This window comes from Pyrus communis, chromosome 17, assembly GCF_963583255.1.
Source record: "Pyrus communis chromosome 17, drPyrComm1.1, whole genome shotgun sequence".
NCBI classification, from domain to species: Eukaryota; Viridiplantae; Streptophyta; class Magnoliopsida; order Rosales; family Rosaceae; genus Pyrus; species Pyrus communis.
The window spans coordinates 18,968,626-18,987,628 of NC_084819.1; the positions used below are offsets into that span (position 1 = coordinate 18,968,626).

The 19,003-nt window shown below is 36.6% G+C and overlaps 2 protein-coding genes and 1 pseudogene across 2 annotated transcripts; 1 reads left to right on the plus strand and 2 right to left on the minus strand.

Annotated features, from left to right (window-relative positions):
* The first annotated feature begins 4,707 nt into the window (after positions 1-4,707).
* On the plus strand, positions 4,708-5,438 carry LOC137721776 (nuclear transcription factor Y subunit B-4-like). The gene has a single exon (XM_068460795.1). The coding sequence runs from the start codon at positions 4,728-4,730 to the stop codon at positions 5,178-5,180; it is 453 nt and encodes a 150-aa protein (XP_068316896.1). The 5' UTR covers positions 4,708-4,727; the 3' UTR covers positions 5,181-5,438.
* A 2,157-nt stretch (positions 5,439-7,595) lies between these two features.
* On the minus strand, positions 7,596-9,582 carry LOC137721680 (uncharacterized). The gene is made up of 3 exons (XM_068460704.1): positions 9,433-9,582; positions 9,165-9,228; positions 7,596-8,127 (listed from the first exon to the last, which is right to left on the minus strand). The coding sequence occupies exons 1-3, from the start codon at positions 9,493-9,495 to the stop codon at positions 7,904-7,906; spliced, it is 351 nt and encodes a 116-aa protein (XP_068316805.1). The 5' UTR covers positions 9,496-9,582; the 3' UTR covers positions 7,596-7,903.
* Positions 9,583-11,050: 1,468 nt separating this feature from the next.
* LOC137722160 (cyclin-H1-1-like) lies at positions 11,051-15,931 on the minus strand (annotated as a pseudogene).
* Between the last annotated feature and the right edge of the window lie 3,072 nt (positions 15,932-19,003).

Below are 19,003 nucleotides of genomic sequence, written 5' to 3' on the forward strand. Positions count from 1 at the left end.
GGTAGGAATCAAGATTCTCTCGGGATTTTTAAGTTCGAAGTCGTCATACTCAAACATTTGGGCTGTTCATAGAGGAGAAAAAGAGATTTGTGTGAAGTAGGATAATGAGATAGACCAAAAAAGAATGTAGAATTTAAAATAAATAGTCACCTCAAACTCAGAAATTTAGAAAGGATGTCAATTTGCTATGCCGTAGCTAAGTGCACAATATTTGTTCTTGATGGACATCAAGGAATAATATTTCGCTCTAAGGCCATGTCCAGAACTTTCCATACAAGTACTCCTTCATTTCCTGCCTATGAGAATATTTATTTAGTCAGATGCCACCCATCAATAGTAAGCTAAAAAAAGAATATGATGAAAAGAATAAAAAAAAAGTTGGATTATGCCCTACAAAAAGAAGGTACACAAAGTGTTTTATTCTTCTAACTCGCTCAACGCAATTTGTTAAGATCATTTTTTTATTTTTTTTACATTTGAAGTTTTGAATTGAAAAAAGGTAGGGTTTTACTTTACTATAAAACTAATTAGTAATATGATAAATAGTTCAATTACTTATAAACGCATGCAATGTCCTTCATTCCACCAATGTGAAATTCATTATTAACACGCCTCATCATGTGTGATGGATTTTCAAATCTATTACATGGATAACACAACGGGATGGCGTGGAACACGTGTGACCGTTAGGCTTCACATGTTGGATAACCTGATCTAATATAATAAAGAAAGTTAGGAATTATACCATAAAACTAATTAACAATATGAGAAATAATCCAATTACTCACATACAAAAATTTATCCTTCCATCAAAGTGGAATTTATTCCCAATACAAATTCATATCTTTCTTTTCAAATATCCCTTGTATAAAATATGAAAATAAAATTTTCTCAAAAGACTTCCAAGTGTTTATGGGTTTTATTTTATGTGTCATGTGTTGTGCCCACCCATCCCCATTTGTTTATTACCATATCGTTCGTGCACTAGGATTAATAACCTAGTAATTAATTTTTCAAAGCCTAGATATGTTTAAGGTATCGTTTGGTATGCAGACGGGACGGGCTGGAACGGAATGGGACGGGACGGGACGGGACGGAACGGAGCGGAGCGGGAGCAAAGATGTCCTCGGATGGAAACAAGGAGGAAGAAGAAGGAGACGGAGAGATTATAATTTTGTGTTCCACGGATGTGGAACGAGTCGTTCCAGGGGGTAAGGTGGAACGAAAATTCACCCAAAACTCTTCCCGTGGAACAGCTCTTTCCACCCGTTTTAGGCGCACCAAACGTGGACGGAACGCCTTATCCCACTCTGTTCCATCCCGTCCCACGTACCAAATGGTACCTAATGGAAGTTAAAGAACCTTTATGCAACTTGGTTCATATTTAATTCAAAGCATATATGCTTTATACACGTAGAGTAATGTTAGGGAGACTAAATTTGAAAACTAAATGATGTGTCACCAATAGAAATAAGCACGTTTATCAATGTTTAAGTAATCAACCAATCATCAACTTTCATGTCATTTCATTTTCAAAACTTTGTCTCCAAATTTTGTCTCTCTAGCATTACCCATACGCATAATCCCATCTCATTTGATAAGGAAAGAATGAGTTTTCTATTAACCAGTCTAATGAAGATCGGATATCTCGATTGCTGAATAAACAATGGAATTATGGAACGGTTTAACTTCTAATTTGGGTATGCATTAGTGATAATGTGGATGATCGTACAATGTAAAAAGTAATTAAGCACGTTTGTGGAAGGTTTAACAAATTAAAATGTTTATTTATACTTACCTCACTTTGCTTAACTAGCTAGTTATATCTTCCAAAAAGTTCTTCCAAAATGTAACATAAAGTAGCAATATTATATATTGTGTTTGAAACAAGACCATATACTGCTTAAAACATGCATATGGAATCGGAGAATGTAAGAAGTTATAATGATTTAAGGCGAGTTGCGATGAGTTTTTTGGCAGCGTAGCTTCAATTCGTGATGACAGACAATTTAGGTTTAGAGTTATTGTTACTTTAGGGTTTTGGTTGTTGTCTTGATTTTTTCCTTTGATGTGGGTGATTTATCCCTTTTGGATTTATTACTTTTTACTTTTACTGTTAATTTTTTTTTTTAAGAAAAACTAATGACAAGGGTTTGAAAAGTTTGAGTTTTAACAACAAGAACAAAATAAATGGTAAAGTGAATAGTACCAGAATTGATTTTTTAGTGTACAAATGTGGTTTTTCGTTAAAATGAACTGTACTGTGAACTTTTTTGTTAAAGTTCCCATTTTTTATGTTTTTAGATGCCTTAGTGTATGGTTAAAGTTTTATCTCACAAAGTATGGTATCTAATTAATAGTAATCCAAATTAGTAAATAAGGCGTTGTTAGGTTACTAATTAGGTCTTATATGATTTTAACTTATCCATAAGCAATTGAGTTGGAGGATCGACTTGACCAAAACCTAACATACTTGCATGATTCACATATGAAATTAAGGAAATGCATTGTCTGTTTGTCATCAAATAGAGTGACAAACTCATAACTAAACCTAATGGATGAGCTAATCAAACACTAATTAAGGTTAGTCATCAGTTCTTTTTAGGTAGTTTTTGATTGGATCCATCCCTAAACATGAAACGTGCACAAACGTCATCCACTAATCTGAGATAGGTACGAACTACAAGAACACTTCAGGATTTATTAATCTTAGATTAGGAAGAGAGCGTTAGAGGTTTTGTGGGGACCGTTGTACTATAAATATAAATCATTTTAAGATAGTTGTACTATATATCTTTGATTGGCTTAATAAACGTACTGTTTACATTTGTTTAAAACCACTTCCTTTTCAAAATCCATAGGGCTCCAAAGTTCAGATGCTACTAGAATATTGTAAAAATAGTGTAAAGAATTAATTGCTCTTTCTTGCTAATTAGATCAATTGATTTACTTTAGAGCAATTCCACGGAGGAGGATAAGGGTAAGGGCATGTAATTGTTCTTCTGAAAAGTAATTGTCTTTGTACAAGTTTACTTGTTGGGTAAGGGTAAGGGTGATGACTATTTACAAATATATTTGTTTTTACTTTTTATGCCTTGTAAGTGTGTTTAAGTGTGAACTTTGTAAGTTTATTTGAAATTAAAACTTCTTGTTTAACTCCATTAAATTAATTTCAAATACAAAGCAAAGCATAGCATTGCAACCTAGTACAATACTGAAACAGTATTATTCTCAGTAGCCTACAACCTATGGCATCCATTGCATGGTGCTAGGGCATCCAACGTATGACACAATTTTTTTTTTCAGAGTATGCTTCATGACGTTCCAACATTCGTGCTTTGTGAATGATTTATTATTGTTCCGAAGATTGAACCACATGTGTTCTTGTAGTTGCTGAATAAAGAATTCTTAAAGAACATAACAAATTACATAATCAAATGATTACTTTTAATTACCAAAAGGTCCTAATACTAATTACTTACATTCGAAATTTATTAATAATAATATTTTATTACCTCATTGGCTAGACTATGCCAATTCGATAAATTGCTTCTGCTTTTTGTAGGGCTTCTTGCCAAGATTTCAATGCTTTATGTAGATATTTGAACCTACTTGACAAAGATTGCTCGGTCAAGAATGTGCTTTGAATCTGCTCGACAAATTGTGCATGAATCTTTTTCCACATTTGTTACATTGTCATCGATGACCGGGTCATGAGTAACATGCACCCAACACTCATGCAAAGCAGCGTCTTCTTTGATCGACCAATTTGCCTTCTCACTCATTTAATTTTTTTTTTTTTATTTTGGGAAAAAGAGGATTTAGAAAGTGGAAAACAAATATAGGAGATTTTAGTAAAAATAAATATTGAGTTGTGATGTGGTGTGGTGTGGGGAATCAAGAAGATAGTTGGGTATTTATAAAAAAATAAAAAATCCCTATTTTTTTTTTTCTATTTTATAACCATTAGATTAATCCTGGCAGTTGATTTCTCTACTCATTTGTAATCAGATGCATCAGAACATGTCATGTGGCACACCAATAACTTTTTTGAATTTTTTCCAACGGTCCATATCAGCAAGTTGTTGAAATCCAAAAGCTCTCATCGCAACACGTCATAGAGTCGTTTGGCTCTTTTGTTAGAGCTTTGCAATGGGGCCTATGATAGCATATAATGTCGATCACTCTTCTTCCTTACACGTGTAATACACGCGTCAAACACTAAAAAAAAAGAGATACATGGCTGACGTTAAATTGCATGGGCAATTGGGTGAGTTTAGCGTGGCCCACCAATTTCCCTCCTTTTTGCCCACTAGAGGTGGTTTTTGAGGTAAAGGGCAATTGGGAAGCCCTTGCTTTTGCCCTTTGAATTGGTGGAATTGCTCTAAAAGTCATCTTAAGCTTTAGTTTGACCATCATAATATTTGGACAAGTTGGAATTTGTTAGTAACAATTCACTTAAATTTCAAAATTTATTTTGATTAGTAGTTAAAACAAATGAATATTTTTATTTTATAGAATAGCTAGGGTATGTATCATCAAATACTAAAACATTTACAGAGTTAATTAATACTAGTAGCATGATTTGTGATGTCGACACATACGTACATACACATACACATACATATATGTAAATATCTATATATAAAAATATAAGTGTGCGTTTTGATACAGAGCAATGTGTCTGTGTCAGAAGAGATCAATTAACTCCTCCAAAATCTAATTGTATGGATCGATCAATCAACATGGTTGATCAGGAACAAGATGGGATGCTCCCAATTGCAAACGTGGGTCGAATCATGAAGCAAATTCTTCCCCCAAGAGCCAAAATTTCCAAGGAGGCGAAACAAACAATGCAAGAATGTGCAACTGAGTTCCTAAGTTTTGTGACTGGCGAGGCTTCTGACAAGTGTCACAAGGAGAATCGCAAGACCGTCAATGGAGACGACATCTGTTGGGCTCTGAGTGCTCTAGGGTTTGATAATTATGCCCAGGCTGCTATGAGGTACTTGCATAAATATAGGGAAGCTGAAAGAGACAAAGCTGCTGCTAACAACAACCAAAACACAGCAAATATTGCCAGTCATGGAGACCTGCAAGTAAGGGAGCAAACTCAGACTTCAAATCTGGAGTTTCGGGTGCTTGAGAAAGGTGACAACTCCCTTATTACCAAGCCATGATCTTGATCAAGAATGCGTTAACGATGGGATCTGGAACCAAATAAATTTTCATCTGAAACTTAAAAGTTTCCAGATGATCTTTTAGGTCAGATTTTTCATCATACCTCTCTCTATGTTTGACAGTTTGAGTTTGGCCGGCATTCGATATGCCTGCACTTCTGCTGTCAGTGGACTATCAGGTTAGGTATCAACTGACTTAATTTACTTGCTATTCTGAGGTAAATTAAGTTAACGTCATGTAACTTTCTACTCAAATATTCATGCTTTCATCTATTCGATCTCTTCAATCTTCATGTGTTTTCCGTTTTAGTTTCTTTCCTTTTTTTCTTAGTTAAGGAGAGAGTGGGTTTTGGATAATGAGAAAAAAATATAACGGAGCTGCGTTTAACTATGTATTAAGGGTTTCAGAAGAAGTAATCAGATGATGAAACTGTGTCAAACCATAAGGGTACTGAAAAAAAAAATCCTATTCAATTTTCTCTTCATTAAATCTGACCTGTTTATCAATCTGAAAAAGAAAAAACAAATACCTGAGCCATACGTACGTACGTATATGATTGGGATTAAGAATTTCTGTTCTTTCTTTTAATTCATTTGTTAGTGCTAATTTGGACAAAATGACTTTAGATCTAAGGATTTAGACAGCATTATGAGGTAAAATTGTTTGTTTATACTCTTACAATTCATAGATTTTGACAGAAGAAAGAACGGTAAAAACAAAGAATAATTAAAGATTTCAAATGATTTAAAATCTTTCAAATATTTATTACATCTAGTTATATATTTTCAAATTTAATTTAATGTTTTCTCTAGTTTTTGTATCAAATTATCTTTTGTCATCCAAATTCTTTCTTTGGAATTATACATCCAAATGAAGCCTTGTAAATTTCCTCCATAACTATACATACATACATATATATATATATATATATATATATATATATTATAAACTGAACTGATCTCATGCCCTTATCTATCTTATAAATTTCCTCCTAAACCATATATAGGTGTTCTTGGAGATTTGCAATTACAGTTTACTTGTCTGTAAACAATGCCAAATATTTACAGGCTGATTATGCATGTTTTGATGATATAAAGAACTTGAACTGAATAACTAGCATGTCCACAACCAAACATATCTACGAAACTAAAGGCCTGTTTGATAACCATTTGTTTTTTGTTTTTTAGTTTCACTTTTGGAAATACATAAAACTAAACGATGAAGAAGGATGATACGTATGGGAGAGATGTAGAAGAAATAGATAAGGAATGAGATACAAAATGAAAACAAAACCCCAAAAACCAAAAACTATTGTATGTTGTTTTCACTTTTTTATCTATTTCTTCTCTTCTCTCCCATCACTCTTATCTCATTTTCACCGTATGCGTATACTTTCTTTATATCTCAAACACAAAAAATCAAAAATCAAAAACAAAAAACGAAATGGTACAAAACCTAAATAATATCAAGGTGAAGCTTTTTTCATATATACACAATAGCAAATTAGTCATTAAGAATCCAATACAAGTATACTGAATTTACAATGCAGCTATGCAGTACTAGGTACAGGGTTTGCTCTTAACCCTAGATTAGGACCACTAATCTTTTGTGGCTTTAGATAACATGAGTTACCGTGAAATTAAAGTAGTCCAATAGAATCTCAAGCATGCTTAATATAATTTACTATATGCTTCTGGAATTATGGATTAGGGTAAACTTCCAGTAAAAGATTAGAAGCTGTCAGAGTTAGGGCTCAACATGCTCCCTAGGGTTTCTAGTTATGAGGTCATATGGCTAGGGGACCACTCATCAACCATCACAGACTCTCTCATTTGTCTCACCATATCATTAAAGAATTTCATATATGAACTCTTTTGGTAAATTAAGGGAATAAAAATCCCAGTAACAAAGTACTATGCCATGGTTTTACTCGTAAACCTTCTAAATAAATTACAATATCAGAAGACATATTGGCGACAATGAATTCTCATTGAAGTTTGACGCCCAATCAATTCTAAAAGGATCAGTCCTCAATGCATTTGTTGTCATTTCACAATTGCATGAATTTGTGGACTCAAGTAACCTTGTTCGAAGCTCAATCTCAAAAAGGGCCAGTGCTCATTTGTCTTGATTTAAACTGATGAATGAGTTTTGAGGCCATTTCTTAGTTTGTCTTCTTTCCTCTTTGGTGTACACCAACTCTGAGATTGTTTGGGAGCGCAAAGCGCGAGGAGGGCCTTGTATAAAACGGTTTAGGGGTTATCCATGTGAGTTGCAGCTGCTCGATTTTACGCAAGAAAAAGGTGAACAAATTAGAGTTAACGTGCAGTCTGTCCTAAATAAGAGACATTTCGAAAGCTGCATTTATCTTGTTAGGATTAATCAAACCGCAATGGTCCATTGCTTGCCTATTAATGAATGATCCATATATAAAGCATTGTTAATTCCCTCCAAAAATACAATGTCAAGTTTTGAGAAACAGCGTAACAACATCAGACTGTTTCTGAGGCAGCAGCCTACACCAGCTTCCCACACGATTCCGGCCGACATTTGCTCTTATGTGCCTTTCTGGTTTTTGAGCCTCACATATAAAAAATCGAACAATTTTTACGCGTTTTCATCGACATTTTGGCCGTTGTTAACACATAAGAACTGTTTCTTGAATGAATCTGTGAAATATCCCAGAATACGATGAGAGAAAACATGGAATAGCGAAAAGTACTCAAGTGATTGGATTAACAAAAGCTTCCACATAGCCCCAACCATCATCAGTATCAGGTCCAACCCAATAACCAAATATGATCGTGTGGCTACAAGAGTGTACATTCCTATAACAAGACATAATTTCAAAAAGAAGTTTTGAGGGTGTCCGAAGATGATCTTGACAACTCCGATTCGAAGTTGACATGGCTTTATTTGTACTGCTGGAGGCGGAAGGCTTTGCAGCTGCAAGGGTAATTCATACAGTTAGCTTAAACAGAGCGAGGAACAATAATGTATGAGGGTTCAATGCAAATGCCCTAAGGCTTAACATCTTGATAGGCTTGACAGTTTAGCATGAACAAAATAGAACGCCATTGAAGTATCGAAGAAGAAACCTTTTCTTCTTTCTCTTTTTATTTTCCGCATTCTCTCTCCTTTTTAAATAATTTTCTTTTCTTTCCTAGTATGTTGTATTAAGTTAACATACTATCAAACGAAACACTAACTTCCTGAAAACTCAGCATGCTTATGTACAATTTGAACATAATGATGAATGCAGATGAAGATCATTGTATTTCATCGTCCTCTAGAAAATAGGCCATTAAGCCCTCGATGAAGAAATAGATTCAATAGAATATCAAGTTTCAGACTCTCTAGAATGTAGGAAACAGTTTGATGAATATCAGGTTTCTTGCCTTGCATAAACCTTGGTTTGTAAATGTCTACGAGTGAATTATATATTTTAGGTTTTTTGTTCCGTCCATCTCTTTCTATGATCTTTTTCTTCTCTCCACCCTCTGAAGCAACATAAAAACTCAAGGTTGTACAATTACTTCCGCTAAAGATGCCACATTAAGTTTCTTCTTTTGATATTTATAAGACAACAAATACTGTGGACACGCCGAGTGCCCAGAATCCAACACTAGAATTGATTGATTCATTCCACTATGAATAAAACTCATTCATATTATACGGATTGGGTTTAGTACCACAATTACAAGGTAGCCCTGGTTTCAGCTATTAGCAAACCAAATTTCTGGACGAGGTAAAGATCAAGCACGGTATAAGTTTCATACATTACTAGCACGAATCAGTGATCAAGCGTAATTGGATACGAAAACACAGGTTGAACATTTTAACGCGATTTTAAGCAAATTTCTTTGGACAACCATGAGTTCTTCTGAATGAAATCCAACTCAAAGCGGATTTCGAATATGACTGAAAATTAAACAGGATAATAACATAACCGGAAATTGAGAGAGGAGATTGAAGAATAAAACCTGTTTCTGAAATTGGTTGGCTTGAAAGTCTGACCACAAGTGATAATCTTCTTGGAGCTGTTCCCTGTTTGGTTGCAATAACAAATAAAAAAGCATTAATAAATACCACATTCTACATTTTACAGTAATGATATATGCATGAGAGCTCTTACTTCCTGTTTGGTTTCCGAGAAAATGAAGACAGGATTTTTGGGTGGTTTGAGAGAAAATTGAAGAACAAAAGCTAGGGTTTTTATGTGGAAGGAGAGCTGGGTGATTGAGGACTTACCTTTTCAAAGCTATGGGAAGCAGAGAGAGGGAGAGAGAGGGTCGTCGAGACAAGGCACGCCATTGAAGCTTTCGACTTTTGAATCTCTTTCTTTCTGCTTCTCAGGGTTCAGCAGAGGGCAGTAACAAGGAGATGAAGCGTTGGACGGCGTCGTTTCCACTTGTCGGGGTCGTGTTGTCTGTCTCAGGGGCAACAATGTCTTCCACCTACCCAAACCCAACCCGACCCGACCCAATTCAATGCTTGACCCGGTTCAATTGGGTTGGTGATGCTTGGAGGCCCATACTAAACTGTTAGCCCAAAATACGAAACAACACGTGTACGTATTCATTCTCAGTGGTGCGTATACTATAACTCTTAAATCCGGTATTTTCAAAAAAAATGAAAAATAAAAATTGAAAAACCAAAATTTGAAAAATTAAAAAAACGTAGTTTTAGTTGAAAACAGAAAAGTAGTTACTAAAGAAGCTTTGAAAGAAAAAAAATTGAAAAAATAAATAAAACTAAAAAAAAAAACTATTATCAAACAGGTTTAAGAGTTATAGTAGACGTACCACTGAGAATGAATATATTTTGAAAGAAAACAAAAATTGAAACAAAAAATTAATCTAAAAACAAAACTGTTATCAAATAGATTTACTATACTCATTCTCAGTGGTACGTCTACTATAACTCTTAAACCCATTTAATAACAGTTTTGTTTTTAGTTTTATTTATTTTTTCTTTCAAAACTTCTTTGGTAACTACTTTTCTGTTTTCAAAACTACGATTTTTATTTTTCTAAATTTGGTTTTTCAATTTTTACTTTCCATTTTTCTGAAAACTAAAAGAAACTACCAAACAAGTTTGCAGATTTAAAACAAAATGAGGTTGTTAGTCTAGCCGCACGTAATCGAGTAGTAGTTTGTGAATTCATTAGTCCTGAGGGCCGTTACCAAAAATTGCAACCTTTAACATGAATTTTGTCCAAAATAATGGAAGATGGTTTTTACTGTAAAATAAAGATGGTCTCTCAGATAAATTCTTAATCACATTCAAACTCCAAGCCACAAATTAGATTGATTTGACAATAGAGTACAAACGAAAATATCAAAGAAACGAAAAGATTACATTAGTTAGAGCAGGGGTAAAATTTATCTTTTTCGATAAGTCGAACGGGATGATTGCTTGGAAAGATCGAGGTAAATTAACCTGAAACCAGACGAAGGGTGAGCACAATGAGTAGCTCGTTTGTATATACTTTTAAAATGGCTAAAAACATTTTTGGTGAAAATATTTTTGGAAACAATCTTTGGTAAAAATGCTAGTAAATCTTGTAAAAGCACTTAAGTGCTTCCTAGAAGAAGCACATAACTGGTGCTTCTTATAGAAAGCACTTCAAGTGGTTTTGGAACCCAAAAACAATTTCTCTAAAAGAGCTTTTAATCATTTTAAAAGCACAGCCAAACGAATATTTGGGTATCTCCAACTGTTTAAACTCCAGCAGCAGCAGTGTATCAAACTACATGTGCGTGACAAACCCAAAGGGACGGACAACAACATGAAATTACCCAGAAAACCGAGATAAGATCAAATTTCATGATGCAGCAAAATGGAATAACTGCTGGTATTACAAAACTAAGCCACCAAACCGTAGCCAAACCCGCAATAGTACTTAAGTTAAAACAACAGTAAAGAAAAGAGGCATACTTTTAAGTTTGCGCTTCATTTGAACTCCTCTTCGACTTGTGCTTTGATTTCTTATCCCGCTTCTTGCTCCTGAAAAGCAGTCAATGTATGGCATTGATACAAAAGGAAAAGGGCAACAGATTAAGCGTGATTATTTCTAGATGTGGAGCATACTCGTCATGCGTACTCAGACCCCAACAAGACTTCAGTTTCCGATTGATGTGCTTCAGATCCTTGTTATTTTTTTGCCTACATGCATTAGCCATGAAGAAACTTAGATTGGAAAATGAAACCAAAAAGAAGCGTTCCTATGTAATATCAGATTAAATTCTTAAAAATCTGAACTTAATAACATAGCTATATGATATACAATTTGCACAAACGTTTGTGCCGTTATCAAAGAGGCTATGGAGTTTGCAACACACATATATGCTGATTGCAATAAATTTATACCCAATAATCGATTGCGTTAAGGAATTCGACTAGATAGGATGCGCAGAACTCTGCCGAGAGAGAATGCTACTCAGGTATCTGAAAATGAGCATACATGAAAGAAGATTTATTAGTGTTAGTACAACAACAAACCCAATACAGAAGGTGTGGGGGAGGCATAAGTAGAACTATACAGGAACAAAAAAACTTAACAAAAATGTTAGGAAACCTAAAGTTCAAATGATAACCTCTCAAAGTCGGCAACTCTGCAAGCCTGATTTGCACTACGCAAAGCAGCCAATGGCAACTGCATCAAATTAAGGGGGCATGTTTCACGATTAATGACAAAATTCTGAGCTTGAACAGCAAGAAGTTTGACTGACAAATCATATTCATACCTGCCCAGGAGGGAAAAGGAGTGGTGCATCTGTGAGCATGATTTTATCAACTTCCGTCTTTGCTGCTCCTGCAATTTCTACAAAACATCCATCAACATATATGTTGCCGGTTAAGAAACATAAATGATTGCAGAATCTCAACAACGAAAGACTTTTAAAGATTCAGTCTGTGCATATACAGTTACTCAACACGCTATTTAGCCATATATACAATTAAAATAAAGCCAACAATTACCTTCCAGATATTGGAGCTGGTTATCCTCTAATCCGCAGAATTCCTAGAAATCAACACTAATTGTCACCAAGCGTGTGGAAGGAACTTGAAAACTTAAAAGTGCATTACGAAAAAAAATATATATTACAGTTGCACTAGAGAAAACCATAAGAAACTTTACTTCCATATCGTAGACAAATCCTTCAATTGAGCGGTATGGTGCATAAACAATAAGATCAAATTCCAAAGTTTGCAAAATAAAAATAGATTATATTTAACAAAAAAACAGAAACAAAATACAAATATTATATTTAACAAAGAAAACAGAAACAAAATAAAAACAACAAAGAAATGTGTGGCACATCCATGCCTTATAAATTATTATCTCATTATTATCATTTGATGATCCTGTGAGATTCCGTTACCAAACTCCTCTGCTGATACGTGGTTTTCCTCTATTTTACAAACTGCATATATACAGGTTAACCTGTGCACATGTCTCAACATCTTAGTGAACTTCTACCTATAAGAACCAAAATTTCACACAATCGCATATGCTGACAATTGACGGAGATACTTAATGGAGATAAGGCATCCTTACATTATAGTTTTTGGATGATGCTGCATCACTGACCACTGTAGATAAAACCTCTTGAAATATATGAGAGCCGTTGCCTGCAAATGAAACCAATTAGACATGGATGGTGCAAAAATTGATAAATTCTTCTAGTTTCATGCTTCCTAAATTAGTATTACTATTTTTTCTTCTGTCAACAGGGGAGACCACATGCCTGAACTTTATGCGGAAAGTGAAAGTTGGTACAAACTTCTTGAAGTTTATTCTCATAAAATACTCGCATAAATTGCTCCTCTTCAACGCTAATGGGTTTTGGATGGGAATCGGCTGTATTTAAAGACATCAAAAAAGTAAAGCCATTGAAAACCACCTCTGTGTGTGTGTAAAGGCGGGGGGAGGGGAGTGGAGGGAGGGAGGGAGGGGGTCCCTGAAAGAACATTACCATTAACTTGGGGTTTAGGGTATGACAATGTTCCATCAACGTCTACTTCCATTAGTGTTGCTCCATACTTCACAAGAAATTATTCATTAGAAAAATTGAAAGTAATTCAAGCCAATTTGCAGAAAAATAACTCTTTTCCTATGGGACAAAATGTGAACATCTTCGACAAGAAATACTACAAATGACATACAAAAACACATTCATTAGTCGAAAGGTAAAATGATATCTTTAAACCAATAATTTGAGACATTGCCCTAATTTCAATCAACACATCCTCTGCCAGTCACCTGAGCTAGTAAACATCTCCTTGAACTATCTAATAAGGTACACTCGATGCATTAGTACGTACGCTCTCATACCAACAAATAAGTGAAACAAACAGCTATAAACGACATTCGAATGAAGAATATCAATGACACGCTTCGATTAAACGAAAACTCACTTGCAACGACTTATACCGGTCTATAAACACACTCCCAACGAAAGCAAGACTCCATACGTACCTTCTCCAATGTTTGCATTGCTCCTTGATTAGCAGCCTTGTATTTACCAGCCTATAGCATTGAAAATCAAATCAAATAAAAAAAAAGCATACGACATTTCGATTCAACTTCAACCCTTGCAAATATTGAAATCCCAACTCAAACAAATTTCTCCATTTAAATTCATCCAAGTTGCTCCAATTTATAAGTTGGGCACCAATTCAACAGCACGAAACTAAAAGCAACAGTTCACTTTCAGGAACAATCGAAACCAAAAACAACGGTGGCAATAATTAACATAGAAGTTAGAAACTCAATTTTCCTTCATTTTCTCGGCAGCCAAACAGGCCCTCGCTGAATACAAAAATCAGAAGTGCAAAGAAGAGTGAAAATACGGAGACGAATTACGAGTTCTCCGGGAGTGAAGATCCACCTGGCTCGGTGAGTCGAGCCATGGCAACTCGGAAACCCTGGCTCAGTTGATTGCAGAAAGTTATATAGAGGAAAGAGATACAGAGAAGAAGGGTGTTCTGTTCGGAAAAGGATCCGGCGAGGACCTTTTCCTGAGATCTGGAGATCTCGTAAGCTAGAAATTATTTAAAATTTAAAATTAAATATAAATAGTATTAACGAAAATTGATCGTACGATATACGATAAACGATTACGATCATAGCATCTCTAGATTCCAGAAAAAGTATCCGGCAAGAATCCTTTATCTTGTTCGGAATATACGAACGAGATGTCGTTTCTTTCGGACCTGTACAAATGGAGCTTCACTCTTTCCCGCCTATATTTTGAGCGGATTTGTCTTTTAAAAGGCCTCTTCAACGAAGCCCGCGGCTCAACATGACTTTAAGGCATAAGCCCATTCAAAAGAACAAAAGCCCAATATGACTTTAAGGCAAATTCCCAAACATATCCACTTGTCATACTCTGATTGATTCTTAGTTGTGAAATTTCTTCGGAGTTACACAATAAGTTGGATTTTCTTGTAAAATATTGAGTTTGAAGTTTTTCCCTGTAGGTGTAATATTACAAAGGAATTGCATGTAAAAGCATAAAAAAAAAATCTATAGGGAAGCCCATGTTAAGGTGGCTATATAACCGAGGAGTTAAGTTAGCGGAATTTCAAACTTAGAATTGAATGTCATGTGAAGAAGTTAAGACACTTGACCATGTATTATAAGCTTAGAATATACCCTTATCTTAGTATCCCGATTGCATGTAAATTTTCTTGACACCAAACACACTTTCCAATTTTCTTTCTACTTCTGTGATGCGACTGGTATTGAAAAAGAATGATTCAAAGACACAACCCCTTGACTGTACGTATAAAACTTTTAACCGCACAAGCTACAAGTCCTTTTGCACTCACCATATGATGTTGAATTAATTAAGCCTAATCATGCCCGTAAGTAAACGCCGTTGATAAAATGCATCAAAAACCGACCATTAACTTCACTAATTACTTCCGATGTGACATTAACCTGAGAAAGTAAAAGCATCTTTGTAGAGTAAGAATCTCTTGATATGGAAAGAGGGGGTCTCTCTTGTCGTCTACCCACCAGACCAAATCACTCGGAAGAAAAAAGACCAATCTGAGGCAGTACGCAATCAAGTCTTTGCACTGCGTTCGGTAAAAGTTAAAAAGTTAAAAGTTGAGAGGGAGCTTTTAACTTTTTTCCTTATTTCTCTATATGCACAGAGCTCCAAGTGCTGCCGTGCTGGTTTGATTCCATGTTTTTGCTTGTCCAATTTCAGCTTATGAGTTACGGGGAAGCACCGTGCAAATGGCTGGTTTGGTATTGCTGTGCTTTGAAAAAAAGTTGTTTCTGCTGTGCTGTGAGAATAAGCAGCTGTGAAATAAAGCAGCAGAGTGTTTGGTAAACTTTTTTGTAAAAGTGCTTTTGAAAAGAAAAAAAAAGCAGTATTAGAGTGTTTGGTAAACTTTTATGTAAAATAGATGTGAAAAAAGCCGGTTTTTCAAAGCTGGGTTTTGTAGCTTCTTGTTTTTGGCTTTTTTTCATCTAAAACTGTGAAAAAAACCTGAAGCTGAGTGTTTACCAAACACAAAAATAGCTCCCAGCTTTTTTTTATAGCAGTTTTTTTCAAAATCATCTTAGGACCAAACCAGGTCTTCGTGTTGCGCTTATGACTTTGTCCAGCAGCCAGCTTTGACAAGTTCCAACCATTCAAAGTTGGTTTGGTGTAGGGAGTGGAATATACTCGTTGAAAGCATTTCTAAGACCATCTCCAATGGTTGGGCTAAATGTGACATCCCACATCGCCCAGGGGGTGATCCTTAAATGTATATTTCCATCCCTACCTAGCACGAGGCCTTTTGGGAACTCACTGGCTTCAGGTTCCATGGGAACTCCGAAGTTAAGCGAGTAGCGCGCGAGAGCATTCCCAGGATAGGTGACCCATCGGGAAGTTCTCGTGTGAGTTCCCAGAAACAAAACCGTGAGGGCGTGGTCGGGGCCCAAAGCGGACAATATCGTGCTACGGTGGTGGAGCGGGCCCGGGAAGTGATCTGCCCCGGGCCGGGATGTGACAATTTGGTATCAGAGCCTAACCCTGGCCGTGGTGTGCCGACGAGGACGTCGGGCCCCTAAAGGGGGTGGATTGTGACATCCCACATCGGCCAGGGGGTGATCCTTAAATGTATATTTCCATCCCTACCTAGCACGAGGCCTTTTGGGAGCTCACTGGCTTCGGGTTCCATGGGAACTCCGAAGTTAAGCGAGTAGCGCGCGAGAGCATTCCCAGGATGGGTGACCCATCGGGAACTTCTCATGTGAGTTCCCAGAAACAAAACCGTGAGGGCGTGGTCGGGGCCCAAAGCGGACAATATCGTGCTACGGTGGTGGAGCGGGCTCGGGAAGTGATCTGCCCCGGGCCGGGATGTGACACTAAAAGCCAAATTTTTTAGCCTGGAAAATTTAGTTTTTAGCCTAGAAACAGTTTTTCTGCTCCAACCATTCTAGCCTAAAATTTTAGCTCAGAATTATTAAAGAATGAACTTAGGCTATTTTTTTTGTTAAATTAATTTAAAAAAAAATAAATAAATATGTAGACTATCGTAAAATAATTTTATGAACATTTTAATCTAAAAAAATTTAAATTCCAATAAATATTGGGTAGAGTCCACTCTGATTTCAGGGCTAAATTTTGGGGGAAATTTGGCATTAGTTTAGCATTTAGCATTTAGCCCGAAATTTCCCCTTTGGTTGGAGTGGGTTTGGGGGAAAATTTTGGGGGGTAATTTGGCTTTTAGCCCACCATTGGAGTTGGTATAAAGGGGAGAAATTGTTCGGTTCGGGTGACGAAACAACATGGTCATCCGGTAGAAGACACATTTAATAGGGCATAAAAGGGAGGATGGGGTGGTGTTGTTTTTTAGGCGGGAAGGTCGTGTAATCTGGTCGTCTGAACACGATGTTGTTATATTTTTCGTTTGGACTTCACTAATAAGTCATTCATATAAAAAATTTGGCACATTCTAGTTGATAAACGAGTTGTGTGTTGTGTTAACGCATGATCCTTTTAGACCCTAAAATAATATAGGCTTGGAAAAGGCCCAAAAAAGAAAAAGAACACCAAGGCATTGGGCTTATAAGCCAGCCCAATAGAGCCAAATGAAGGAGGCACGATCTCTATGGACAACAGTTTACCGGTCTGGATTGACTATCAGCAAAGAAGCTGAGCACCAATCAAGAAAGTACTTTTCGATTGTTTGAGGCAAGTTGGCAAATTGACAACTTTATAGCATGAAGCCCCAGAGACACGCCTACTCAAACACCAACCCAAGCCACGTGTTGGTCATCAACCAGGACAGAGGCCTACAATGAGATATAAAGGTTGTTAGACCAAGCGCTTGGGATGGTGCTTCTTTGACCCGTCAAGGCTGAGTAGAGTACATGTTGGATCAAAAAACTTTCAACTAAACCTGAGCGAATGTCACTTCATCTGTAACATCCCGTCCCGAAACTAACGAAACGTACATTGAAATTACAATTTTACCCCTAATCTATTCGTTTACGTGTATATTTGTGTTGTGTGGGTGGTGGGACCACACACAATCATACATTTTTTCTTTTCTTTCCGGGATTCCCTCCCTCATTCCCTCACTCTGTCTCTTCTCTCTTCTCTCTCTCTCTCTCTTTCCCCGAGTTCCATTATTCTTCTTCTTCCTCTACACACGGACACACATACAAGCATACCCAAATCTTCACCAAACAAGAAACCAATTACACCATTGAACTCGTGAGGTTGTGAGGAGCACAACCATACCAATTCCAGGTAAGAATTCGAACGTTTTCACGTCGTTTCAACAATGGCCGATTTGAAACACTGTTCATGCAAACCTAAACTAGTGTGTTTTTGGAATTTCTAAGCTTGTAGATGTGTTTGTGAGGTCCCAAGGAGCCTCGGAGTGGTTCGTTGGGTGAATTTGGACGTTGGGAAGGCTAGGTTCGAAGTTGGCCGAACTTTGAAGTTGTGGACAGGTATGATCTAGCAATTTTTAGGCCTTAAAACTAGTCTAACGTGATTCTACTAGTCCTAAGCTTCATTTTGGTATAAAGAACGTGAAAAATGGTTGAAAAACGAAGGAGAAAACTTAGTTTGAAAATTACCCAGTTTTCCGGCGCCGTCGCCGGCGCCGGAGTCTAGCCGGAGAAGACAGAGGAATATTCCGTTAAGTCTAACGGAATATTCCTAACGGCAGTGACGGAATCTGGTTAGATTTAACAGAATATTCCGTCAGTTTGACGGAATATTCCTGACGGCGTCAGTTGATGCCGTCAGTGTGCAGTGCACGTGGCCGCGCGTGGGGGCGCGTAGGGCCGTGCCTTGGCCGGCGCGTGGGGGCGCGTGCGTGGTCCAAAAATTTTTCTAAAAATATGGGCGTGATCCTGAGGTTGTGTAGGTCACGTTGGTATATTCATATGTCCAATTTGAGCAATGTATGAGAAGTTATTACGAGAAGTTGCTTAGGTGCTTTTAAATTAATGTTTTCGTAACTTTGTCGCGTATAGGTGATTCGTTCTCCGAGGACGAGCGTTCACACTCGAGGCAGGGGGGCTACGACCCTTCTAATTACCAGTGAGTGGGCTTTTGTTTTCCGTATATACCTATATACATATTAATTCCCAGAAATTAAATAGAAAAGGTTATATGTTTTATGCCATGCATCATTTGAATATTGTTTACGCATCATCGCATGTATTAGTAGTGGCATACATATATATATAAATGTGTATTTGGTGCTGTGGACGCACAGGTAAGTGCCAGGTAAGCGGTATTCATGTGGTTATGCATTCCTGTTTATTATGCAATGGTAATTTGAGAGGTTT

Excerpts from the sequence above, each read along its gene's own strand:
- LOC137721680 (XM_068460704.1), bottom strand. The coding sequence starts at position 9,495 with ATGGCGTGCCTTGTCTCGACGACCCTCTCTCTCCCTCTCTCTGCTTCC. Across the intron at positions 9,229-9,432 it reads CTTCCCATAGCTTTGAAAAG|GGAACAGCTCCAAGAAGATT; the intron begins GTAAGTCCTCAA and ends GCAACCAAACAG. Across the intron at positions 8,128-9,164 it reads CCAACCAATTTCAGAAACAG|CTGCAAAGCCTTCCGCCTCC; the intron begins GTTTTATTCTTC and ends TTACCCTTGCAG.
- LOC137721776 (XM_068460795.1), top strand. The coding sequence starts at position 4,728 with ATGGATCGATCAATCAACATGGTTGATCAGGAACAAGATGGGATGCTC.